Here is a 27,689-nt window from a genome sequence, read left to right as displayed (position 1 = left end):
TATCCCTAAATGTTAGGATATTTGTGATGGATAATGAGACCAGCTTTCAGTTTTCTGCTATAAGAACTATAGGCTGAGTAGGTATATGCATATTTCACTGACAAATGAAGTGCTTTTTCAAAGAAACATTGTTGATCTGTGGCTGTAAGTAACTGCCATACAACACAGATCATCCTTGAATTACAATTGGGTAATGTCCCAATAAATCCATCCTCAACTGAAAACATCATAGGCTGAAAATACATTTAAAATACTTAACCCACCGAACAAATTAGCTTAGCCTAGCCTACCTTAAACGTTCTCAGCACATTTACATTAGCCTACAGTTGGGCAAAATCATCTAACACAAAGCCCATTTTGTAATGAAGTGTTGACCGTCTCAAGTCATTTATTGAGTACTGTACTGAAAGTGAAAAACAGAATTGTTGTCTGAGCACAGAATGGTTAAGTGTATCAGTTGTTGATCCTTGAGATGGCATGGCTGATCACACAAGCATCACACCACACATCAACGGCCCAGGAAAAGAGCAAAGTTCACAATTTGAAGTGTGGTTTCTACCGAATATGTGTCGCTTTCACACCATCATAAAGTCGAAAAATTGTAAGTAGAACCATCCTAAGTCAGGGACTATCTGTATATGATTTTCTATGAAAGAAAACAGATGAGGCTAAGTTGTTACCTTTACTTGGCAAGTTCTGGGTAGAGAGAATCATTTCCTGACAATCAAAATGCTTGTCCATGTTTCTGATACGAGTTTAGTAGTTTTCTTGAAAGATTCTCCGCAGAAATATTAGAAAAGGCATATACTCAAAGCAGTGTCATGATGAGCAGTTGAAAAAAATTGATGCAAAATGATGAGACCAAAAGGATATCTGTCTATATGTGTGTGTATATAGATCTCTATCTCCTTCCTTCCATCCATCTGTCTCACTGTGATTCTTCCAAAAGGATATAGGTTTTTCAAAAGATGTTTGCCAGTCAATCTGATACTAACGAACATATATCTGTGTATAAGAACATTGACATTTCCTTCTTTAATTTGCTATTCTTTATGACTAGGGAAAAGAAACCAACACGTGTAGAGAACAGCTCATTTTTCCTGTTTAACACTCTACCCCAGTAACACTCTGGGGTCATCAAAGTCATTAGGACTTTAAAGCACTGGTACTGAACATGTATGTGATCCTTCCTCAAAGTACCTTGAAGGCGGTGAAATAAAGCTTCCTAGGACTTCCCTGGTGGCACAGTGGTTAAGAACTGGCTGCCAATGCAGGGGACACGAGTTCAAGCCCTGGTCCGGGAAGATCCCACATGCTGCGGAGCAACTAAGCCCGTGTGATGCAACTACTGAGCCTGTGCTCTACAGCCCGCGAGCCACAACTACTGAGCCCACGTGCCACAAGTAGTTAAGCCCACGTGCCTAGAGCCCATGCGCCGCAGCAAGAGAAGCCACCGCAGTGAGAAGCCTGCGCACCACAAAGAAGAGTAGCCCCCACTCGCCGCAACTAGAGAAAGCCTGCACGCAGCAACGAAGACCCAACACAGCCAAAAATAAATTTAAAATAAATAAATTTATTTTTTAAAAAAACCCTTCCTAACTGCAAACCTGTCCATCTGCTGGCTAATTAAATGTTGGGAAATACGGTCTCATATTATATATTGTGTATAGATGATATCTACATAGATTTATACATATAACTGTATACATAGATTATATATAGATTTATATACCTTATATACACAATATATAATGTGATATAAAATATATACTGATATATGTAACTATATTAGAATACATATTATAATACATGTTTATATATCATCCAACTTTACATGTACACAGGTAGCCTAACTTTCCCCCCCTCTATCTCCTCCCATACCGTTAAGCTTAGAAAACAGCGCAAGGTTGGAGTCCTTCTGAACTGAAGAAGGGCTGGAGAAATTAGCCTCATTTTTTTCTTTTTTCTTTTTTTTTTTTTTGCGGTACCCGAGCCTCTCACTGTTGTGGCCTCTCCCGTTGCGGAGCACAGGCTCCGGACGCGCAGGCTCAGCGGCCATGGCTCACGGGCCCAGCCGCTCCGTGGCATGTGGGATCTTCCCGGACTGGGGCACGAACCCGCGTCCCCTGCATCGACAGGCAGACTCTCAACCACTGCGCCACCAGGGAAGCCCTAGCCTCGTTTTTTAACCCATACGTGGGAGTGAAGTTCAGAGAAGTTATGTCATTTTCCCAATCTCACACAGTCAACTAGAGAAAGAGGGCAGGTCTGAAAACACACCCACTCCCTCAACCTTCCCCCACCACCTCATGCTCCGTGCACCTAGAAATACCCATTTCCACGACTCCCACGTAACAGAGAGGAGAGGCGCACAATGTCCCAGGGTTGTCCATCACAGGGACCCCGGGCACTTGCATAATTTGCACACTCTTCCTTTACAGTCCCACTTCTGTTCCCGGCTCGTCCTTAGAACAGAAGAGAGCCAGAGCCGTGGGGTGACCCCTGGCAGAGAGCTGGGTCTCACACGTCTGCAAGGGCATCCGAATCACCCGGACGTCCTGGCAGGGCTGGGATGGGGCCAGTGAGTTCAGAATAAGGTCCCAGTGATGCTGAGGCTGCTGGTCCAGGCACCACCCTGGGAGCATGGGTGTGAGTGCCAGCGATTCGTCCCTGTGGTGCACATACTTCCAACATGCTTCTCATCTGCCGGGCTTGGAAATTAAAACACCAAATATACCAGAACTGTGTTTAGACTAAGTGCCCATGGACGCTGAGTGATGGCCTTGTTTTGGTGATAACTATTTTGTGGCCTTTAAAAAAAGTTTTTAAATTCTTCAGTGTGCTGTACAGAGTGGCTGAAAATGCCAAAACTCTGCCTGCAGAGAGGTGGGTTGTGACCGTCTCTCTCCCACCATCCCTGAGATGACTCCCTGAGTCGCTGTTGCAATAATCAGGTGGGGCTGCAAGGGGAAGCCAGCATTCTCAGGCAGGAAGCAACTTCCGCCCTGCCGTCTAAGGAAAGACTTTGGGGAACAGCAGAAAAGGGTTCCTTGGACGCTATGAGTCCATTCCAGAAATGCAGCGGCTGAGACCTCTGAGCCCCCGCAAGGAGGGGGTGCTAATGCGGATGCTATAATCCTCTCCCTGAGAGATACAGCATGGCACCAGGGAAATGGGACTGCCAGTCTGGATGTTAATAACTCTCCATCGTAAATCTGCTTTTCCACCCAACTTTCCTGCGGACAAGAGCAAGTCTCTTCAGCCTCCTTATCTGCAAGCCTGGAATTAAAGGACTAAGACGGATTACTGTGAAGGCCTCTAAAAGCATTCGCGGCAATTACATCTGCAGCGATTCGACTCAACTGGTTCCTGTCAGACGACTCTAAGCGGGGGCTTTCTTGAACAACTTCATGTGACATTAGGACTTTCAGAGTTCTCTTTCTTTTTTTTTAGGCAAATACCTGACCTTTGGGAGCCATTAGACTGGTCTTCAGAGCTCTGTCTTGAACCCGGGATTCTCCCTGGCCTGCCCGACCCTTGGGTGTGCTGGTGGCTGGCAGCTTTGTACAAGGTATCCTGAGAATTCACTCTCCCTCTGCCCCCTGCTCTTTCATCCGTGGCCCTTTGAACAGTTACTAGTGACCTTGGACATCAGTTTTCCCAGATCCTTCCCTCTCAAGCTTCCCCTGAGCCTTTCCTGGTACCCACTGAGCATCCCGTTCTGTTTTTGCCCCTTCCCCATAATGGCCCAAAGGCTGTATCCAGAGGGAGTGGGCCATTAAACTCAGCTTCAAGCCTGCTAGCAGGTTGTCAGGGGCTGCAGCTGGGAAGAAAACCACTCTGCTGAATCTTAATCCAGGGTCTCATTTTCCTGCATGTCTTATTGGTTAGCAAATAATGATACTCTTTGGTTCCCTGCCCACCCCTTCCCATCAGCGGCCAGAGGAATGTAAGGCTGAGATTAATGCTTATCAACCTACCTGTGCAATTGTCCACCCGCCCTCCCCCATGCGCCCCGTGCAGGGCTTCTGTTCCCCTCGCTCATGCTCCTTCTAAACCACACCAAGCCAGTGGGGCAAATCCACTAGGATGCCACTGCTTCCTAGGCCATACATTTCTACTGACTGAGGGATTCTGCAGACGTGATGCCTTAGCCCAGAAGAATCACCAGCAGGGATGGCGATGCCTTTGGCTGAGAAGAGCTTTGGTTCTCTTGCAGGTGGCCACAGGTAAGTGAGTGACCCCTGAGTCTACCTGTGCACGGAGCTTCCCTATCCTGGGTCTTCCCAAACCGTGGTCCTGCACTGCCCCCTCACATGGCATGAAGAGCATGTTTTAGAGGTCAGGCTGGCATTTTGCTAAGCGTGCTTTCTAGACTAGAAGGCAGACAGTTTGAATTCCCTACTTTGCTCCAGTCACACCGGCCATCTTGCTGCTGCTCCTATATGCCTGCCTCAGGGCCTTTGCACTTGCTGTTTCCTCGGCCCAGAACACTTATTCTCCAGATACCTGTGGACCAGATCTCTCCTATTTTTTTCCAGTCTTCGCTTAAATTTCATCTTCTCCCTGAGAAATTCCTGAACACCCTAGTTTAAGTTGCAAACCCTCTCCAACCTGGCCAACCCCGACCCTTTACCTTGGGTTTTCTCCATACCATTTATTAATGTTACTTACAGTCTGTCTAGGCCCACTGGGCTGCAAGCTCCATGAAGGTGGGATGTTGTCTCTTTTCTCCACAGCTGTATCCCCAGTGCATAGGAGAGTACCTGGCACACCGTAGGCTCACTAAATGTTCACTGAATGACCAACTGGCTGGCTGAACACTGGTGCCAACCAATTGTCCTCCATTAGATTGTAGGAAAGTAGAACTTATTTGGGGCAAAGGAAATGTGAACTAAAGTTTCCAGCTGAAATGGAACTGTAGAGGGCTCAGGAAAACTACTTGGGGAGGAAAAATATCATAACTGAACATAGAGAGTATCACGGAGAATTGACTCATGAGACGTTAAACCGTCTATAAAACTTGTCTTCTCTATTTTTTTCCCCTTTATTACACAAAAAGATAAAAAAGAATGGATACAATAGTGTTAGTATTTATAGTAATGCTATATTTACAATAAATTGCAACGTGTTTTTCATAGAACGCATATGACCTTGTGGGTTAATTTACTGTTTAGAGTTTCAAAATTAAAAGTAGTGATTATAATAATAAACGTATCAGCAAGAACTTAAAAAAAAAAAATGGATAAAAGGCCTTTCGTGCAGAGCTGAGTGTAGCACCCTCATATAAGCAAGGCACTGCTACAGGTTCCTTGTGTTTCTGGAGAGAGTATCCCCATACACACACACACACACACACACACACACACACACACACACACATATGCGCGTGCGCGCGCACACACATAGCGTCCCATGTCCCTCTAGACATGGGCTAAGACATAACTGCTAGAGCAAAGCACGAAAGGAAAGGTGTAGAAAGCCAACGTGGAGAGCAAAGCGGCAGGCTGGGGCTAGAGCGAGAACAACGATTAACCCAGACTTTAGGCCAACACAGGGCCCGCCCCCTCCATCCCTCCCTGAACCTTGCCCTCAAAATTCATGGGACAAAAACAGAAACAAAACTGAATTTCCTGAAGTTCCAGGCTCACAGTAACAGGCAGTGGAGTTTTTAGCTCATATGCATGAGCTCTTGGAGACCTGGGCCTCCCTAAAAGCAGAGGAGTCAGGATCTGTGGTCATCGGTCACCACGGGTTACCTCCTGTTTCTGTCTGGTGACTAAGGAGGTCATGGTAGCTTAGAGCAGAGAACCCTCCTGGTTTCTTTTGCTCCTGACCAGAGGCAGCCCTCTGGGGGGCGGCGGAGGCAATCTCCGTGGAAGGGTGCAGACAGCTCACAAGTGCCGGATTCATTCTCCTCTACAAGCTTGTGATTCCAAGGACTGTCAGCCCGTCCTCGGTGAAGAGACTGTCTCAAGAAAACCCTGGTAGAGGGTAACAGAAAGTAACCCCAGAGTGGTAACTGTTGGTCATGTGATCCATTTATCCGAATGGTCCCTGCTCCCCAAGGACAGGCTCTGTGAATGGGAGGTGACTTCGGAAGGGTACGTTCTGGTGGTGAGGCAGGGGTCAAAGTGAGAGGAAGTACTCCCTGAGGCTTTGACCTGGCTTTGGAGTCCAGGTCCCCTGCAGTGCTAGCTCTGGGAGGACAGGCGAGGCCCGGGGGAAGAGTCCACAGGCTGCGCCTCCTGCATCAGGCTGCCTGGGCGTTCCTGGTCTCCCCACCAGGCGTTCTGACACCCCTGCGGGTCTCCACTCCCCTCCTGTACCCGCACACACCACGCATAAAAGCCAGGGGCCCCGAGCCTGTTCAGAGAGGGCTGCGGTAAACCGAGGGCCCTCTGGAGGTTGGGTGGTGCCCCAATCAATGCTGGGTGAATGAACGAGTGACGAATGAATGCGTAAGTGAACGAACACCCCCTCTGAGCTAGGCTTACTCTGGGATGCACATCTAGCAGTGGGCAGGATGGTCCATTTCTCTTTGTTTTTAACAAAGGGTAAGGAAAGTTTCCTCCCATTCCTAAAAGCCCTCCTGTTGGTCCCTGGGGGAGCAGTATCTGATTCCCATCTCCTCTCATGTCACAAATGCCCACTGAATTCTGGGCTGGCCTCATGGCAGCAGGAGACCAAGGGGCCAGCCGAAGTCCTAACCCAAGTCCTTTAATAGATGGCTAAGCAGGCTTTGGCTGGTACAAAAGGACAGTGGCCCTCTGGCCGCTCACAGCTCTTGAGCACTTGCTAGTAAGAAAGCCAAGAGTGACTAGTGGTTGTTTTTAACAGGCCATTATCCCTACCTCACACCATCCAGAGAAGAAGCAGGCAGATTGTTTTAGGGATGATAGCCTCACTCAGGCTAACTTTTATCCACTGTCCACAGCTGAGTAGGAGCATTTGTGGGGCAGGGGTCCTCCCCCCTCAGTTACTTGAAGGGGCAGTGGCTCTTTGTCTGGGACTCCTGAAGAGTCACAGCATGGTGATGAAAATGTTGGTCCCAACGCTTGCCACGTAATGTTGGGAGGGAAAGTTCCATTTATTCCAAGACACAAGTGCCCCCTATTCACCCTGATGAGCGCATCTGAGTCTGGAGTGAAGGACAAAAAGGCTGTCAGAACTTCCCTCCAAAACGCTGGCACCATTCTGCCATCCCAATCCTTTCCAGATTGGAAAGCAACAGGCCTTCCTCCTTCTGTCTTTACCTTGGGACTCTGCCTCTGGAAGGCTGGCACGGTAGGCCCAGCCTCCCTGCTCTGCTATGAATGCAACAGGACCAGTGTTTTGAACTTTCTCTCCTTTTCACACCGTCAACAGTCCCTCTTCTGTACGAACACTCTGCTGTGTGAAAGTATAACCTCCACTGGGTGAGGGCGCCCTTGTAAACTGCAGGTCGTCATGCTTTGTCTTTTCCCAGCCCGAGGGCCACCCCCACTCCCTTCCCTGTCTCTTCCCCACCCCACCCCCACTTTTATTTTTTTTTTAAACCACTTCTGCTTCCTTCATTTTCTTTGCAGCTGCGGCCCAAAGATATAGGAAAGCTACTGTATAGGATTTTGAAAGCAGGGCCTCTGAGAGCTTTCCAAGCTCCGTACAAGCCGGTTATTCTCTGGCTTGTTTTCTTTGGCTTCAGGTTAGTAACACAGAATGAGTCAAACAGTATTAACTTTCAATAGGGAAGTGGTGTGGTCAACCCAAGCTGTTTGCGGCTAGATTGTGAAGATAGGTAAGTGAGGCAGGTAGTGAAGAACTGCTCATAGCCTGCGAGGAGGCAAAGGGGAGAGGCAGCCTCACTCAGAAACATCCAGCAATAAGGTCAACAGGACTCAACCCATCTTTCTTAAGTTGGCTGAGGAATAACACTGAGGTCTCCGGCTGGCCAGCTTCCGGAATTTGGCCAGGTTGGGGCTCTGTAGCTTGCACAACTGAGCACTTTGTGGGTAAAAGGATGACTTTTTTCCCCCGTCCTTTCTTTCCCTTCCTTCCTTCCTTCCTCTCCTCCCTCCCTTCCTTCCCTCTTTCTTTCAAATGATGCCAAAGTCATGGGAAATCTAGTTAGGATAATTTGCTCTCCTTATGGCATGTCACTCCGGGTGGACCTTTATCCATTTCTTTCCCCTGTTTGGGGTGTGAGTAACTGCGCCTTCCCCCGTCCCTCCACCTGGCCCTTGCCCATCTTCTTAGCCCTAGATCTGGTTCCCCAGGAGGATGGGCTGGCTGCAAAGCCGGGGCTCTCCTCCAGGTTGGGTGATGCACTTGGCGGGGGTGGGGTGGTGGTGGAGGTGATGCAGTCACTCCTACAGACATCGAACCTTACTTTTAGAAGCTGATAAGGATCTTAAAACCATCAAATCCTCTCTCTCTCTTTTTCTGCAGAGGAGGAAACGGAGGCTGCTGAGCTTTGCAGAACCAGCCGGGGCCAGGATCTAGGGCTCCCAGCAGTCTTTCCATGCGGCTGCCTCTCCCTTGCCCAGGGCTCAGGATTCCTCTTACAGCTCAACAGAGTGGCTCCGAGAACAGCTCAGCACTCGAGACTCAAATTTCAGCAGTTTCCAGTTCTTTCTCCCTGCACTTGGCTACTTATTTATTTTGAGACTGGCTGAATCACCCACGGAATAGAACGAGTTTCTCCTCCCAACCTGCTCTGAGCAGCACGTCCGCGAATGAACAGGACAGAAAGCCGGCCTCCGGAGCCTTGCAAGTTTCCCACCTTGGAGCAGCTGCAGGTTTTGACTCCTCCTGGGAAACTGGCACGAAGGCTCAAGGGTGTAATATTTCACCTCCTTGCAATCTAATCCAGAAATCTCAGGCGAGCAGCATATATAAAAAGCCACGGGTGGGAAAAAAAAGAAAGAAAGAAGGACTCAGCAAGTTGCCCTGCAATCTTTGCAATTCTCCCTAAGCCTTTCATGGAAAGAAAATGAAATAATACAGCTGGAGAGGAAAAACTGTATTTGGTTTTGGAAAAGAAATAGATCTTAAAATACAACTCAGTTCTCTTAACTGTCAAGGTTGCCTTTTGTCTGTTTGTTTCCAAAATGCCTGAAGGGTGTATAACGGTAGGAAAGAAAATATTAAGATATTTTAATGGCAAAAAGTAAACTTTCTAAAAGTATGGATTCACAGTGGGGCTGATTAAAATGTCTCTATTTTTCTCTATGGTTTTCTTCTCATCAATCCTGGAAGAAAGTATGAGATGAAATGTACCTTCAAGAAACCAATAATTATTTTATTTAAGATCCCTGAGATTTTTGTACAATATAATATACATATCAAGAGTAAAATTTCCTGATTGTTTTTCTGTTCATCTAATTCCATATCTCTATATTTCTATTATTTGATAGACTGTTTACAAAGCACCTTGATATCTATTATCTCAATTCATCCAAAGCAATCCTATGCATTAGAGCTCATATAATTATCCCCACCTTATAGATGACTCAGTGGAAGCTTCTAGATGCTAAGAATCCTAGCAGATCACACAGCAGCGTGTTCAGTTAAGAAACAACTACCTTTTGATAAAATCTTTGCTTGGGAAAAGAGACAAAGAAGCATATGGCCATATGGTGAACTTAGTTTTGCTTCAGTGAGGAGAATATTGGTGAAGTTGGCTCCGGAATTCAGTATTTGGGGTTAATCATAGGTAGCGTGGAAGGAAAAAAGAGAAAAAAGCCCTCCCTGTATTGTATCCTAAGAGTTCCATCTGCAATGATTAAAAAAAAAAAAAAAATTAGGGAGTATGGGATCAACATGTACACACTGCTATATTGAAAGTGGATCACCAGCAAGGACCTACTGTACAGTACAGGGAACTCTGCTCAATGTTATGCAGCAGCCCGGACGGGACGGGAGTCTGGGGGAGAATGGCTACATGTATATGTATGGCTGAGTCGCTTTGCTGTGCACCTGGAACATCACAACATTGTTCATCGGCTATCCTCCAGCATAAAATAAAAAGTTTAAGAAAAAAATAACTTGGCAATGGCAAGTATGTGGCCTCCCACTTGGGCAGCATTCCAATTGCTTCTGCAGTGAGGACTATGGGATGTGGGAAGGGGGCCCACCTGTGCCCAGGGCATGTGCTTTAATAATAACAGCTAATACTTAAGAGGTACCTCTGTGCCAGACACTAAGTATCATCACACGTGTTACTTAACTCAGTTAGCACAAGAATCCCCCAAGATGGGGACATCTTCCTGGTGTTACACCTGAGGAGACTGAGCTTGGGGAAGCTAATCTGATCACAGTGGAGACGTGACCTTGAATCAGGCAGTCAGCTCTCTAGCTGGGCTTCTAACCACCGCTCCAGCCTGCCCCTCAGGCTGTCTCATTTAATCCTCACATCCCCCAGCAAGGTAGGTGTCCCAAGCCCATTCTACAGATGGGGAAATTACACAGTTAGTAAGTAGCAGGGCTCAGACGTGAGGCCAGGTTGGTCCAGCTCCAAACTCCTCTTTCACTCCCTCAAGCTCAGAACTCTCTGCTTCATTTCTGAAACTTGGGGCTATGCCCTGTTAGCAACGCCAGAAATGAACAAAAAGATGTGACTGTGGACGTTTCTCCTTAGCTCTTTAACATGAGTGAACTGGAAATATCATACCTCCACTTCAGAGGTAGGGAAAAACAAGGTGATACGAGGAACAAATCCAAGGAGGGCCATAAACGTATATAGTTCTTAAGAGCTTAGTTATTTCAAATATTTACTTTTTATCTCAAATGACCAGAAGGCTGACTTCTAAGCCATGGTGAACAAAAACAAAAACAGAAACAAACAAATGGGATCTCAAATGCTCAACATTTCAGTGTATGAAAGTACCCTGAAAGGTTCAATAACAGGCTGAGTTTTAGTCAATACTTGCTTTAATGAACCCTGAGTATATGTAAATCATGGAGGTACCAAAGTAATGTATTGCCACTAACTTACTTTATAGGGGTCTAGGGAGTTGGCAGATTAATTCAACTGTGTTCCTTAAAAAAAGGCAAACAGAAAAGAACTTTGCTTTGGGTACTGAAGTGTCTTTTACCTTGGCTTTCATCTACAAATGTATAGCCAGAATATTTCGCTTGGCTATTGGGAATTTTCCCAGTGACGATGCATAACTTACTTGCAGAAAGAACTCACTGCAAATATACCACGTGTAACTCAGAATATGAAAAAGGCATTTCACATCCACTGTCAGTGTTTGTGGTGTGTCTGATAATACAGCTGTAATGTTCAGTAATAGATTATACCTAATTTACCCCTTCTTTATCGTCAGCTTTTCATAGCAAAAAAGCAAACCTCTAAAACAAATTGTTTATAAAGGAAAAGAACATGGAAGAAATGGGAGAACACAGAAATTGCAAGCTAGCTCAAATGAACTTAAACACAGATATAGGGCAAGGGGGTAGTTTTACTTAACTTACTTAAACTTAACCTGCGTTTTTTTTTTTTTCTTTTTGGTCGTGGTGGAGTTCTATCAGACCTACTGGATCCAATTCTTACTAATGCCTTTCTTAGCTACATGCCTTACAGGAAAAAAATACAAGCCTTTGCAAAAACTCAAGTAGAGGTTTTTTTGAAAAATAAAAACTAGAACGTGGTTAGAGTATAAAAAATATTCTAAGTCCATCCCAAAGCCGACAAGCAGACGCATTATAATGCGCTGTGCCAACAGCAATCCATCTGCAAACCGTGGGTCCACCCCCCGCCAGGAGAGTTTCGCACACAGAGATGGGGCCCATCTGGCTGCGCAGCGCCCAGGGTTCCAACACGCTTAGGTGCTTCCCAAAGTGCAACTAGATGGCAGCACGGACCTCAGCGGAGCTGTTCCCCAACCATCCCAGGTCAGAGGCCACTCCATCAGGTCACAAGGTGCGCAGGCCACAAACGAGGCACTGCGCATGCCCAGAAGGGTTTCCGATGGTGAAAGGTGGAAGCACTGTCATTGAAATGTGCTACTGAGTGTCTTTGGGGAAAGAGAAGAAAAGGCCTAGCAAACACATACCAAAAAAGAAAAATCCAAAAATCCCAAGGCGAATCTAGAAAGACACATTGGTTTAGGAAACTCAGAGTGGCCGAGTGTTTCCTATGCCCGCAAAGCTGGGCTGCGGCTAACGGGTCCAGGCACCACCGCCCCCGAGGTGAGTTGCATGCATCTGACGCGAGAATTCAGACACCAAGAGACTCTGGCACATTTCATGTCAGTTTTCTAGATCAGTGTGGAAGAGCCTCTCCCAAGCTGTGTCATGCATGTATCTGAAAGGACCCAGACGTTAGACCTCAAATACTTTCGATGTTACTCAGGCAGGATTTTTCCCCCTGAGTTTGTGAAAACAAAGTTCAACCTTTGGGGGCAAAGCCATTTGCCCGTGAGGGACTTAGGAACGGTGCCCGGAGTGTTTCAAGGGTCCATAAAAATGCCAGAAAAGAAATTTTACCTTGTCTAAATACAAAAGGAAAACTGAAAAAAAAAAATCAAAATTTATAAATGTTTAATTGTGTCTAAAAAAATGAAACATTATGGCAACTTCATGAATTTTTAAACTTAGGAATCACAACTGTTTTTTGTTTAGCGTTTTCTCATTTCCAAAGGATTCTAAGACTCAAGGTAAATAAGCGTTCCAACTCCTGAACACTGACTGTGTGCCAGACATTGGTTCAAGATGTTCTACCAAGACTGTCGCGTTCAGGCTCCCTGCCCTGGGAGGCGCGTTCAGGCTCCCTGCCCTGGGACGCGCGTACAGCCCCTATCCTTGTTCTGCGAAGGCTCAGCCAGGCTAGCATGCACCCCAGGTATGGTCACCCACACAGTAAGCAAATGCCAAAATGGGGATCTCAACCCGATGGCAATCACTGTGTTGACGGCAGCGAGATCAGGGCTGCAGGGAATTGAATGAGTTACTCATAGCCAGATAATTTCAACACCAAATGATAACAGCCGTTCAAAAACGTAGAGCAAAAAAATATCTAACGTAGGAGCTGAGTGTATATGGATATGTCTGACGTATGAAGGATACACCCCTGTGGACGGCGGCCCACGGGGGTCAGCCTCTGAGGGGCACTGTTTGTGGGGCAGCCCGTGGCTTCTGTTTTTCTGATGATATTTTGTTACTCCTTCAGTGCAGACTAATTTAGATATTATCTCGTCCCATTGCCTGGTTGGACAGAAGAGGGAAGTGAGGACAAAGTACTTAAGAACTGCCTGAGTTCACACCCACTGGCCTGGTGGCGCCAGTCTGAAACCCAGGTCCCCCCAGTTCAGGATCTAGAAAACTTTATACATTTTTTTAAAAAATAAATTTATTTATCTTTGGCTGTGTTGGGTCTTCGTTGCCGTGCGTGGTTTTCTCTAGTTGCAGTGAGTGGGGGCTACTCTTCGTTGCGGTGCACGGGCTTCTCATTGCGGTGGCTTCTCTTGTTGCGGAGAATGGGCTCTAGGCCCGCGGGCTTCAGTAGTTGTGGCATGCGGGCTCAGTAATTGTGGCTTGTGGGCTCTAGAGCGCAGGCTCAGTAGTTGTGGCACATGGGCTTACTTGCTCCGCGGCATGTGGGATCTTCCTGCACCAGGGCTCAAACCCATGTCCCCTGCATTGGCAGGCAGATTCTTAACCACTGCACCACCAGGGAAGTCTTATACATGTTTTAAGATTAAGAGATGGAAGCCTAAATGCAGACAAGATTTTTTTATCTTTTAGCACTTCGTATACTAAATTCTAACAAGGACTGTGATATGTTAGCTTAGATCTTGACTTCACTGGTGTGGCATTTAAAATATTGATATGGGTTTGCAATGGTCTGGATGGAAGGAGATATTCAACGTCATGGTTTAAGATTCATTGCATGTTTCTTCTCTCCCCCATGCCCGCTGCGTTAGACTGAGAAGGTACCTAGATCATTTCATTGGGTTCTCACTGGTACCTGGAAGGAACTATTTCCTTCCTTTCTGTAGCAATACAAATGCCACCTAAACATCTTGGTGACTTCAGTATAGGACAGCGCTAGTTACCAAGAGGTCACAGGTCTGCCCAGGTCTCGGGCGAGCTACTGAGGGGATTATCAATGCTTCCAGAGGCAGAACCCTACTCCCTCCAGGGTCCTTTTACACACCCCTCATCCGAGGGACCCTTTCAGACCTCAGCCTGGATACGTCCACTAAAAGCTCTAGGAAGTCCATTAAAAGCTCAAGGGTCATGGAAGTCTTTATGTATATAAAATTCTTCTTTGATATAAAATTCTAGTTTGATGTTACTAAGCATAAAAACCAGAAAGACATTCTAAAATTCCTTGGAAATATTTAGGCAGGATAATCAGCGCTTTAAAAACTGCTTTTGCCAAGTCATCAGATAGTTGGGGAGTTCAGCACAGTGGGGATTATAGCACCAGTGGAAGTCACCCCAGAATGTCTATCTTAGCAATGAATTGCCTTTCACAGTGGGAGGAGGAATATAAGTAGAACGTTCTACCTCTTTGACCCTCTGTCTCCTACTTTATATTTGGGTGAGAGGGAAGAAGGAATTATTTCCTTTTCTTTCGGGGATCGCAATTTCATCTAGAAAGAATGAGAATCCAAATCGGACATTGGAAGGATCCAAGGAAAGGGGGATTACGTAGATCATCGTTCATTACTTAGAGGACATGCTTGAAGCAATTCCCAGCAAACCAAGTAATCGGGGATTGATAATTACGATCCTGAGGTTACAGATCCAGAAAACCGCCTGGCATTCCACTAACAAGTCAGGAGCAAAGAATGACACAAACTTGCATCCTCCTAACAGGCTCCACAACTGTGTACGTGGGCCCTCTAGGAAGCTCTTTGCCGAAGGGGGAAACGGACTCGGACGGTTCACCTGGGGGTCATTTTTGACTCATCTTTCCTGCCTGCCCGCACTGGAGGGAGAGGTTTATGTTGGGCAGCATCCCTGCTTCAGGCCCCCACTGATGCCAGGTCCCCAAGCAGACCCTGGTGAAAGATGTGGAACCAGAAGTTGGCACATGTGACAGCATGGCTGGTACATTTCACTGCAGTACCGCCCCAGGGAAAACACTGATTCCATCCCATCCGTACAAAAATGATGACTGCCGAGGCTATGAGGCTCTGCTTTCTCCAAGAAAACTGTATTTGAACCAGAATTTTATTGATAAACTCTCCTAATAAAACAATTTCTGCACAGAAATTTCAACACAATAAAGCTCAAGTAGCAGTTGGTGTAGTTCTTAAAACAGACTTTGGCGTCTGTAGCCTGCAGTGTCTGGACTGCTTCGTTTCAGTTCTGGCTGACTAACTGTGTGACCCTGGGCAAGGGAATGGATTTCTCTTTGTGTCAATTTCCTTACCTGATCTTGCAAAAATTATGTCAATGAAGGTATGCGCAGCACTTTGAACAGTGTTGGGCAAACAATTAGCGCTGTCTGAGTGTTAGGTATTATTATTATTTTTAGGTATTTTTATTATTAAGAGAAAATAACATTTTAAAAGAGAACTGTATGTCAGTCAATCACCAGAGCAAATCCATAAACATTTCTGCTCATCCCACTCTTTTCTGGACAAACTTGATTTCAAACATTTTTAGGTCCATTAGCACCATAAGTTTATGGGTACCTGTCATGCATTCCTCTTTTTCACTTGAAACATGACTGTCATAAACAAAGATCCTGTTTCTTCTCTCTCTCTATATATATTATAGGTTTGCAATTTACATTCAATATCATAGAAGAAAGTTATAGTTGTGTGATGTACTCTCAACAAAGTCCTTAACAAAGCAATTGAGTGATGGGGAATTAAGCGTATTTTAAATCGACCTATTTTAACTGTAACTCCCCATAAAATAGTATTATAGTTAGTTGGCAAAAAGGCTAATGTCCCAGAAAGTAGCATATTCCGAAGTTTTAAAGTAACGGCGCCACCTGGCTATCCGTTATTCTGCATCTCAAGGGCTCAGACACAACAGTTACTGTGAAGGGCTCCCTTAACCTGAGGGCAGAAGTTGTCCCAGAAATGGCCAATATTTGTTTTAAGAACCTTTTCAGTTTTTAATTAGTTACTCAGTGTTCCAGATGTAACGGATACCTGGCCAGCCAGATGATGGCTTGTGCCATCAGAATGTCCAATCCACGATCCACACTACTGGGACATCTCCCCCACTCCCCGGCCCCCCATCACTGGGTCAGTCATTGGGGTCCCAACTACTCTTCAACCCCTCATCAGCCAAATATCTTCCTCTATAGCACCGAATTAATTCACGCATTCAAATTATTTAGTGAAATATCTACAGAGAATATGCTTCAGTATCTCAATATTGTCATATTACAGACACATGGGCTAAATTACAGGCACATGGGTTGAGAGCTAGAGTTTTCCATTAGATCCCCTGAAATAGTAAAAAAAACCCAAAAAACAAAAACATAAAAACAATCTCAAATATCCTTTTCTTGAAAACTCCTTTCACTCTATCTTTCATGCTTAAAGAGAAGACTATCTTTTAATAGGTTGACAAGCTTCTAAATGTTCTACCTACAAACTGAAAACAGACCCCACATTGCTGCTTGCAAGAAGTATCCCAGCAGGAGATAGCTTCTGATGGTGTTCTTTCTCCGTAATAAATTTAATTTTTCAACAATTAATAATTTCTCTATTAATCTGAGATGTAAAAATAATCCTGTGGAATGTGGGAAAAACAAGTCTTGACTCACTAAGAGGCAGGTCAGCTACTGTCAAAGGGCAAGTAACCATCCGAAATGAAAAATATTTTCAATTCTCTTTGGAAGACTCTTTTTGCTACAACTTCACCACTGAAAACCAGGAAGATGGCTGGGAAACATCAAGTTATCCCATTGGCCCAGCCAGCAGACTAGCTGTGGCATGTTTCTTAATTCTTTGTCCTGTTCTTATTGACCTGACTGGCAGGTTGAATGAGATAAGCTTTCCTTCTGGTTTTGCACAAATGGTTTACGTTGAAGGCGCCGTGCCTGCAATCCAGCGCCAACAATTGCCCTTTCTAGACAATCTTAGAGCCGGGACACATGTGAGAAGTCCTATAAGCCAACACCTCGTTTAGAAAATGAGGATACCGAGGTTGGGTCAGAGAGCCTAGAATAGATGAGGTGTAGACGGTGTGGTATGGACGGGGAGGTGAATGCATGAACGGACAGACAGACGGATGGATACGAGCACAGGATGAGGCATCAGGAGCTCCTCATTTCTAATCCTGGCTTCATCACCAACTATTTCTCCCAACCTAAGCAGATCATGTCATTTCTCTGGGCCTGCTTTCCCTTATCGAGGAGGCCATTAGCCCTGAAGCCTCTTTCAGGTCCCTTTTAGCTCTCAAAGTCATTGATTTCATGAAACAAAAGAACTTTTCAAAACTATTCACCTTGGTGATGCTGGGACCATTTTGCCAGAATCACCCAGAATTCATAGCACCATAATAATGATAGAAGGGACTTGGGAGGTGTTATTAATCCATAGATTTGACACCGCCTGGGCATACGAATTTCTGTGCAATGACCTCTCTTAAAATTGCATTAGAAAGAATAAGTCACAATAGTAAAGACATAGTAACAACCAAAGTATCTATCAACAGACAATGAATAAAGAAAACGTGACACACACACACACACACACACGCATGCACATGCACACACACACACACATACAGGAATATCATTCAGGCATAAAAAAGAAATCCTGACATTTACCATTTGCAACAACATGGATGGCCCTTGAGGGCATCACGTTAAGTGAAATAAGCCAAGCAGAGAAAGATAAATACCGTATGATCTCACTTACATGCGGAATCTAAAACAAAACAAACTCACAGAAACAGAGAGGAGATCAGTGGTTGCCAGGGCTTGGGGGTGGGGAAATGGGTCAAAGGGTACAAACTTCCAGTTATAAGATGAAAAAGTTCTGGGGACCTAATGTTCAGCATGGACTCTAGTCAACACATTTTTGACCAGAGACGTGTATTATGGCCACAGGAGTTAGTTTCTGCAAAAATCCCCCGGTCAATAATGTGTTAACAACAAAACTGCCAAGAAGGTAGATCTTAAAAGTTCTCAACACACACAAACAAACTGTCACCATACGATGTGATGGATGTGTTAACTAATCTTACTGAGGTAATCATTTCGCAATATATGCATATATCAAATAATCATGTTGTAAACCTTAAACTTATACAGTGTTATAAGTCAATGATATCTCAGTAAAGCCAGGGGAAAATTCTGTTAACTTTCTCTTAAAAACACAGAACAAAACTGGCTGTGAGCAGAGTTTCATCAAAAGAAGTAGTTCCCACCTTGAATCAAGACATTCAAGTAATCGTAAGAAAACAGCACGCCTTTAGGCCTGCCTTGCTTCAGAGAGTGAACAGAAAAGTGAGCATTACCTAAGTCACCCTGGGAGACTGTGTGCATCTGACTTTTGTGTAGAAGTCCCTTGTGAAATGGAGACTACCCACCTAGGCCTCTAACACCTCTTTATAGCATACGTATACGTATTCATTTAACTTAATTTGGTTTTTAAGTTAAATTTTCCCTAGACCCCAAATGCCATTTGGCAGGAAAGACTCTGTAAAAATGGGTGTCTTCTTGGAGCAAATCCCTTCTGCCTGCTCAAAGAGCCCTTCCCAATAATGACTGTTTTCTTGAGTCAACTGTATATACAGGCGGGCCATTACAATCACATGTTTTTCCCTTCTGACTGCCAGTTCTTAAAAATCCAAGCGGCCATCATTCGTTTTCCAAAGCTCAGCCACCATTAGTTCTTTGAATGTTACAGGAAATACTGCCTGTGGGGCAAAAACTGCCCTTCATTATGCCTGAGAGAAGAGGGGCAGCGGAAGGTATAGGGAGGGGTCTCCTGGTTTAAGCTTCCTCCTCCAGGCAGGTCTACCTTTGAACTGTCCCAGAGGTGGCTATTGCTCCTATTTTTATTTTTTTTAATGTTTTTATTGAGGTGTAGTTGATGTACAATATTATATAAGGTTCAGGTGTGTAACATAGTGATCCACAACTTTTAAAGGTTAGATTCTACTTATAGTTACTATAAAATATTGGTTATATCCCTATGGTACCATATATCTTTGTATCTTATTTATTTTATACATAGTAGTTTGTACCTCTTAATCTCCTACCTCTATCTTGCCCCTCCCCACTTCCCTGCTTCTGTTTTTAGAGATAGGGAACCTACAGCCTCCTGAGTGAGCCTTTCTGGAAGTTTAATTACCCTCAAGGTCAATTGCCTTACACCTCACAACTGCCGGCTCCCCAATCCCATGCCTGCTGTAATCTGAGCCTGCTTCCTCTTCGGTCCTCTGCAAGCACCAAGGTACCTGTGTGGTGTGTCTGTTATGTTTAATGCAGGGTCACTAGGAGTCTTCAATTTGCCATTCCTACTTTGGAAACCTCCCAAGTTGGGTTTGGTTGGAACTGTGTGTTTCTGAGCCTGTGGTTTGCTTTTCACACAGAAATTGGAATCAGGGGATGCTACCAAGTCCCAGAGTTTCCTGAGCCCGGATATGGCCAGAACATCTCCAGGCGCTTAAAGAGAAAAATCTGCCAGGGGGAAATGAGGTCAGAAATAACGCGAGTCACGGAGCAGGCAAATGGCACGAAGGAGATGGTGAACAGACACCATGTCCTGGGGGGCAGGGGGGGTGTCCCTGGTGGATGTGGTGGTTCTCTGCTGGGTTCTGCCCACTCTGGGCTATGGGGAAGGTTGAGGCAGCACCCAGGATGTTTCTAGCGGGTGATCAAGATGCCATGAGACTGTGGCCAGGACTGTAGGAAAGACTGCCATGAGCTGCGGTGCTCACAGGATGACCTGCAGAGAGCCACGCCCCAGGGGCGACCTTAGAGCCCCCAGAGGCACCAGGCAGGTCCTCTGGAGGAATGGTCCTGGGGTAGGGGGTGCAGAGCAGCAGCCAGAGATGCAGGCAGGGAGGCTCTGCTGGCATTTCCTGAGTTCATTCTCTGTGCCGGGCATATACAGCATTGTCTCATTCAAATTGACAGAGAAGCTCCCATTATTATCCCCATTTTACAGATGAGGAAACTGAGGTTCAGAGAGGCTCCGTAACTTCCTGAAGGCTTAAGAGCCTCAACCGGAACTCCACTTGTTTGCCCCAGAACCCAAATTCTTAACCACTTCATTTTACGACCTGTCATCCCTGTATCTCAACTTGCTGGCATGGTAGGAAGCCCTGTTTCTGACACCCTCAACCCCACCCTTTATAAAAATTAATAGAGAATATTAATTTTCCACCGGGGGCATGACATGGTTAGGAGGCATGCAGATGCTGGGCGGGGGCTCCAGTCAGCTCCACAGATCTGGAACTGGAACCCAGCCTCCATCCCAGGGAAGGGTGTGGTTCTGGAAAACTGTTACTGTGTGTTTACTCAAAGATAGTCATTAAGTCACCGTGAAGACATTTTTCTGCAGACTAAACAACCCCACTCCTTTTATAAAAAAGCTTTCCTCACAGGAACTATTTTTTTTGTACCCTCTTTCTATATTTACTGGTTTTCTCTCAGGCACTCTTCTCCCCTCCCATGCTCTATTTTAAACAATCCTGTAATAAGATTTTGATCTGTGGCACAGAAAGGAAAGGGTCATTTTCATAGATTTCATCTCCAGCCTCCAAGTGAATAAAAGGCCAGCATGGATGGTGATCAGCCCCTTGTGGTCCACTCTGACCCTCTGGCCTCTTTTGACCACCTCTGCCCCTGGCCAATCTTCCTTGAACTTTACCACGTATTCGGTCCTTAGGCCCATGCAGTCCTGAAATGATTCTGACATGCACTTGAGTCAGCCTGATTTCCTTTTGCCCTCCAAGAAGATGCTTCAAGGTGTCACTTGGCACCACAAGTGACAGCTACTCTCTCTGTACCAGCGCTCAGAGACAACTTTGAGGAGCGAGAGTGTCAAAAGGAAAATTTTCCCTCCCTGCAGGGGTCTGACATTTCCCTGTGGCAGAAGTTTTAGCCACATCTGAGTGATGCTGATGGAACACAAGGGTTCTGGTGCCTGAGCGTACCAGCTGGGAGGGAAGGTGCCAGCCCCGGGGGGCGGCCCACTTACTTCGAGGTTCTCGGGGTCCGTCCACTGTGATTTTGATGGCTCTGTGGTAGGTGGCAACTTGTGGTGGGTTTGTGAAGACGGTGATGGTCAGAGTGAAGCTCTTTCCTGTTGGAACACAAAAGAGAGCAACGAAGAATGAGGCAATGGCCTGAATATATCTGCTGGGTAATTCAAAATTAATTTATGATTTCCAGCCCTCACGCTGGAAAGGTGGCAGGACTTCAGCACGCATTACTGGTTTTTCCAATACTCCTTTGAGTTTGGCTTTGCTTAAATTTTGGAATGTACATCTACGTTGTCTAGATGTGACACTTCCCTTAGTCACGTGGCTTTTGTTTAGTCATGAATAACACAGGATCAAGAGAGATTCAGTTGTGTTTTCTTTCAGGTCGGGACCCCAGGGACATAGGAGCAGATTGGCAGCCGTCCACTCCTTGCCCCCAGGTCCTCCCTTTTAATAAGCTCAGAGCAAAAGAAACCATTTCTGTCTTTGCCCTCTAAACTTGTTTGTACCTCCAAGGATTAGGAAAGATAGAATTCCTAAGTTTGAGGCTAGGCTAAATTGGAATGATTCTCTCTATGTTAAAAATACTATTTGCTGGTTGATTCTAAATATTATTTTGAAAGGCCAGATGTTATTATAGGCACTCATGGGGTTGGCCAGACAAAATTTATATTCAATAAATGGATTTAAGGACATGTAGCTGACAGATTGAGATTCAATGACAACTGTTAGCATAAATACGCAGATGGATTTCCATCTAAGCATTTTATACATGCTTAAGAAATGCAAGCATGTCTTCATTGCATAGGTCGAATGCAATGCTTTTAATAATTTTTAAAAATTGTTTTGAAATGTATAATTTATAATAAAAGTATTAATATATAAATACATTAGTTACTTAAAAGCATTTCTTCTTTGCTAAGCAGTTCAGAGAATGCCCTCTGGTTTTGAATTCTGGCTAGCTGACCTTTGACAAGTCACTAGCCCTCCCTGTGCCTCAGTGTCCTTACATGGAAGATGGGTACATATAACTTCTCCTACCTTATCGAATTTGGGGAGAGGTTAAATGAATTAATATGAGTAAAATCATTAAAATAGCATCTGGCACATGGTATTCAAAGGTGTGTGTGTGTGTGTATGTGTGTGTGTGTGTGTATGGGGGAGGAGAGAGAGAGAGAGAGAGAGAGAGAGAGGCACAGCTCTTCCTGCAAGAGAGTTAGAAGATTTAGGTTCCTGTACCAATATTTGACCTCTCCAGATCTCAGCTTCCTGGTTTGCAAAATGAAGGCGTTCATGGGATACATACAATGTCACCTTTAACTCTGATTTTATCTTCTTTTTTCTTTTTAAGATTTTTTTTTTTTTTAACGTGGACCATTTTTAAAGTCTTTACTGAATTTGTTACAATAGTGCTTCTGTTTTATGTTTTGGTTTTTTGGCCCCAAGGCATGTGGGATCTTAGCTCCCTGACCAGGGATGGAACCCACACCCCCTGCATTGGAAGGCGAAGTCTTAACCACGGGACTGCCAGGGAAGTCCCTGGTTTTATCTTCTAGATGCAATCCCGGTGCCCATCTCCGTGTGTAGGCGTGTGCCTGTGCCAGGGGTGTTTCCCCGGCTGCCTGCAACTTCAGCATTTCAGAGATTCCATGAAAACACTATATTTCCTTCCTAGGGCTGCTGTAACAAATTACCACAAACTGGGTGGCTTAAAACAACTGAAATTTACTGTCTCCTAGTTCCGGTGTCCAGCGCTAGGAGACAATAAGCTGAGGTGTTGACGCAGTTGCGGTGTCGACAGGGCCGTACTCCCCCTGGGGAAGAATCTGTCCTGGCCTTGTCTGGCTTCTGGCGGTTCCCAGCAATCCCTGGCATTCTTTGGCTTGTGGCAGCATCACTTCACTCTCAGCCTCCTTCCTCATGTGGCCTCCCTCCCTCTCTGTCCTCTGTCTCCAAATCTCCCTCTCCTTACAGGGACACCAGTCACTGGATTTAGGGCTTGCCCTACTCTAGTATGACTTTATCTTAACTTGATTACATCTGCAAAGCCCCTATTTCTAAATAAGGTCACATTCTGAGGTCACCCACGGACATGACTTTTTAGGGAATGCTATTCAACTCAGTCCAGACACCAAATGTCATAGAGTTCCAGTCTTGGCACCACAAGTGACAGCTACTCTCTCTGTACCTGTGGGTTTTACCCCCCAAACAGTCCCACTCCTGTGGCGGCCCTCCTACAACCATCCTATTCTTGTTTTCTTAATTTTTAAAAACTTTTTATTAGAGTATAGTTGATTTACAATGTTGTGTTAGTTTCAGGTGTACAGAAAAGTGATCAGTTACATATATATATACTTTTTCATATATATTCTTTTTCAGATTCTTATCCATGATAGGTTATTACAGGATATTGAATATAGTTCCCTGTGCTATACAGTAGGTCCTTGTTGTTTATCTATTTGATATATAGTAGTATGTATCTGTGAATCCCAAACTCTTAATTTGTCCCTCCCTGTCCCTTTCCCCTTTGGTAACCATAAGTTTACAACCATCCTACTCTTGAATTCCTAAATGACACCAGAGAATCACTGTCTTCCTAATGTTGGCCTTTTCAGGTCTGTGTAAAACTTACAAGTTTTCAAGCACTTTCCCATATACTATTTTATTGGGTTCTCACAACACGCTCATGAAATAAACAAGAAAGATTTTATTGTCCTTGGTTAACAGGTAGCAAAGCTAAGGCTCAGAAAGGGTGAGCGGTTTGTCCAAAGTCACACAGCTTGGATACATGGAAAACCCAGATTTCCAGCTTTGTGCTTCACATTATTGTCATGAGGTCCTAAATCTCTACCTTCAGACTCAGTGGTACCAGCACCAGTAATCCAGACTCGTGGTACCTTTTCCATGCTCTGCCCCTGCCCCCAAAAGCGAAAACAGTCCTGGTGACACTAATGTACCCAAACTGTACTCAACAGCTAATTGAAAGCCTGGGTTATAGTTCAAAAGCAGTTTCTAACTGAGCTGAATTTGGGCTCCTGGCGCTTACCCTGGTTAACCACAGACTGGCCTACTGAATCGGGAAGGAAATTCAACCAAAGGGAATATTTGTGAAATCGTTGCTTGTAATTATAATTCTACTATTTTATGCCCATCATTTTACGTGCAGTCAAGAAGTGTCTGTCCAGTAAAAGCTACTAGGTGGGGCATTTGGGCCACAGTAACTGTGGCTCACGAAGGTGGGGTATTCCGGTTCGCGTCCTGCACAACGGACTATTGTTTACAGCCTTGAGCACCAGGACATCTGCTTATGACCTCATAGACAGAGGCAATAAGAGATGTCATTTTGCTCATAGGTGTGTGTGACATTTTTCCACTTCAGGAGAACTCTGCCATCTGCTTCCTTGTATTCTTCCGAGCAGACCTGGCACCAGACTTGACACCTGGGGACAGCCACCCAGTGGGCACACTGAACCCTCGGAACTATGCCCTCTGTCCTCTTCCCTCCGCCCTGGCCACGCCCCCACCACGCCCCACCACGCCCCCACCACGCCCCCACCACGCCCCGGCTTGCCCCTGCCGAGATGCAGCCCTTCTTAGCCAGCACCTGCAGCAGTGGTAGCTGCACCTACAGCATGCGTGTTATTAACCAGATTCCGTCATCAAAATGACCTATGGGCCTGGTATTTTAAGTGTGTGGGTGTGGAGAGCAAAAGCCTCTCAAGTGTTTTTCTCAGCAAGCTGTGGCCAGGCTAGTAAGAAGGTAGGGGAGAGCAAAGGAGGACGGATCGTCTAAATAACCAGCGAAATCGGCTTTTTGGGACTAACTCCAGGGTTGGCAGATGGGGCTGCCGTACAGAGAGCTGATGTTCCCATTTGTAGCCTGAGCGGGTCCTTGCCTGGAGAGGCCGGAAGGCTCCTTGCCGCCCTGGATTTGGCCCATGGGGTGAGCAGAGGTGCCCCTGGCTGTGCTGCTGAAAGACTGCAGCCCTGGGCTCCCCAGGGGGCAAGCTGCAGGGTCACAGTTGCCCTGCGTGGGGATTCACCGCAGAGGGAGCTAAGGAAAGGGGGTCCCTGAGACCTTCCTTCTCCTGCTCACGGAAACCTCACCCAAACAGCACCATGAGTTCTGGCGGGTGGTGTCCAGGAGGAATGCTGTTCAGAAGCACAAACAGCAGGACTGAATAAGAAGGCGGGAAGAAACAGTGAAGGAGAGAAGGGCTGTCTTGACTTAAGCCTGGAAGCAGCAAAAGACAAGAACTTGATTATACAACCCTGTGGAAATGCCAAGGCATGCGGTGCTAGTTAACAGTGAGGACCGCCTGGGCTCAAACCTCAGCTCTGCACCTTGCTAGCTGTGTGACCTTGGGCAAGTTACTTAACCTCTCTGGGGGCCTCATCATCTGTAAAATAGGGGTGATAACAGTCCTTCCATCTCATACTGCTGTTATGCAAATTAAATGAAATAATGCATCAGCAAATATCAGTTTAATTATCACTAAAGATGTGACAAACATGATTCCACAAAGACCAGAGCTGCGGGCAATCCTGTGAGGTGCAGCTGGTGGTGAATCGACGTTGAGGTCTGATGGTGGGAGGTGAGGTGAGCCTCAGCGTGCGGTAGGTGGTGCCGATTGAGCCCCTCCAGGCCCATCCTCTCTTCTTTAGGAATTTCAGCAAACGCAGGCAGCAGAATGGGGCCTAAAGACCCATCGGGGAAAACTGCACGTTCCACTGGAACTTCCACTTCAACGTCAGTCCTACTCCCACAAGCTGGCGACCTTTGTAAGGCACAATTGCAACTGGCTGGTCCACTTTACAAACAAGCCGGGTCAAATGCTCCCCTCAGAGCATGTGTGGTCCCCCTCGATGCCAGTGTGTTCATCCAAATGCCAGTGCAAAATCCTAAGTGCTTTATTTAGTTGGGAGGAAGGTCACGGGGCGAGTCTTCCTGGGTATTTGCTGCCATAACAGACTCTCCAGGGTGAGGCAGTGACAGAGCCCCAGGTCTGTGCTTTCTTAGGTCCCACATTTACAGGCCCCGGGGCTGCTGGACTCTGGCAGCCGGCTGTGGTCTCATAAAGCCATGGCGGGATGCTGCAGTTCCGCAAGGGCCCAGGGCACCACGCCACTTCCTCACCACATCTGGGAAGTGGCGAAACCTCAGGATTGCCGCAAATGGGCACCTGTTCCCCAAGGGCGAGGGTGGGGAGAGGAGCAGAAGGTGAAAAGGCGATTCAAGATCATCTCACGCCCTTAGAAGCTCGTGCCCTGTCACGTCGCGGCCAAGTCTTCCTATGGCGATGGGTGTCTCCCTCCGTCCTCTTGTGATCGCCCCTCCCTAAGTTTGGTTCACGGGTAGCCAAGCCACTTGCGGTGGCTCCTCAGCCATTGGGTTCTGGTTCAGTCACTCTCCTTGGTGAAGGTTTGGACCCATGAGTCATCTTCTCCTTTTTGGGCCAGTTTCGACGGGGTGTGAAACTTGCCCTTTTTCACGCAAGGGCAGGCTGTACACACGGAGGACCGTGTGCTGAGGGGGTCGCAGAGCTTAGGAAACGAAATCACGACAGTTTCCACTCATTTGTGCATCTCTGCGGGGAAACCGGTCATGCTCACACACTTTAAACACCCAAGAGAGGGAGAAAGGGAAAGTCAGAAAAAAAAAATAAAAATGCAGCTTTTGAAAACCAAGAAAGCCAGGGAAGGCTCAAGTTTTGCTCTTTGCAAATTCTGGAAATCCCAAAAGATTCTGCGATGTTGCAGGAAGATTTCTCCTCTTACCATGTAGTTTGTGCCAGGTCTAATTTTAATCACAGATAACTAAGTATTATAATGAACAAACCCTCAGATTCCAGGAGAAACCTGAATCAGGGGTATTTTTCACAAAGTACCTTTAATTTATGTTTCTCGCTTTTCCGCTGGAACAACCTAACAGCCAAAGTGCACGTTTTTCTGCTCATCCATTTCCTTACCCAAACACTTCCCACTATTTTTGATAGTGGGGCTGTATAATTATTTATTTGGGGATTTCTGAATAGAGGACAGATTCTCTAAGTTGTGCAGACTCTCCCGGTTTCTCTGCATTGAATTGAGGCGGCGATGTCGGTGGGTGTCCACTTGGGTGTAAAGCGCCGGTGTTTACGATGTCCTTACCGATGGCACCCGCAGCCACGCAGGCGAAATGTACGGGGGAGGCCCCAGCTATTGGTACAAGGATAACCCCGCGAAGTTGCCTGAGAGTCAGGGGCTGAAAATACAGAACTAAGCTTTCCGTAAAAAACAGCATGCGTTGAGTATGATGCAACACTTGAAACATAGCAGTTTTACTTAGAGAAAACCAAAAACATGCCAAGTGTTTTCTCTGGAGCTGGTCTACAAAAATGAGTTGTGCGAGGACAGCAATGGTGTTTGATTAATCTTTGCATTTTCTGTTCTGAGGCAGTAAGAAAAAAATGTGTGATAAATGGATCAATGGATTATTCTGTAAACTTCGTTTGACAGCTGGTTCTTTATGAGGTCTGACTTCACTTGGAAGGCTCAGTTCTCCCTTTTGGTGGCATGGGTGTGAGCCC

At 45.8% G+C, this 27,689-nt stretch overlaps 1 protein-coding gene across 4 annotated transcripts in view; it reads right to left on the bottom strand.

The window, feature by feature from the left end:
• Positions 1-27,689, bottom strand: part of RUNX1 (RUNX family transcription factor 1) — a 244,355-nt gene that overhangs the window by 42,196 nt on the left and 174,470 nt on the right. For all 4 annotated transcript variants that reach the window (XM_027100709.1, XM_027100727.1, XM_027100736.1 and 1 more), the window contains one exon: positions 21,117-21,221. In XM_027100709.1, the coding sequence (XP_026956510.1) occupies positions 21,117-21,221 (105 nt within the window). The remainder of the gene's footprint in view (positions 1-21,116; positions 21,222-27,689) is intronic.

Source organism: Aethalodelphis obliquidens, unplaced genomic scaffold (assembly GCF_003676395.1).
Source record: "Aethalodelphis obliquidens isolate GAN/ISIS:26980383/991018 unplaced genomic scaffold, ASM367639v1 scaffold1, whole genome shotgun sequence".
NCBI lineage: Eukaryota > Metazoa > Chordata > Mammalia > Artiodactyla > Delphinidae > Aethalodelphis > Aethalodelphis obliquidens.
The sequence above is the reverse complement of the archived record's forward strand: the minus strand, read 5'-3'. Positions and strand labels throughout refer to the sequence as shown.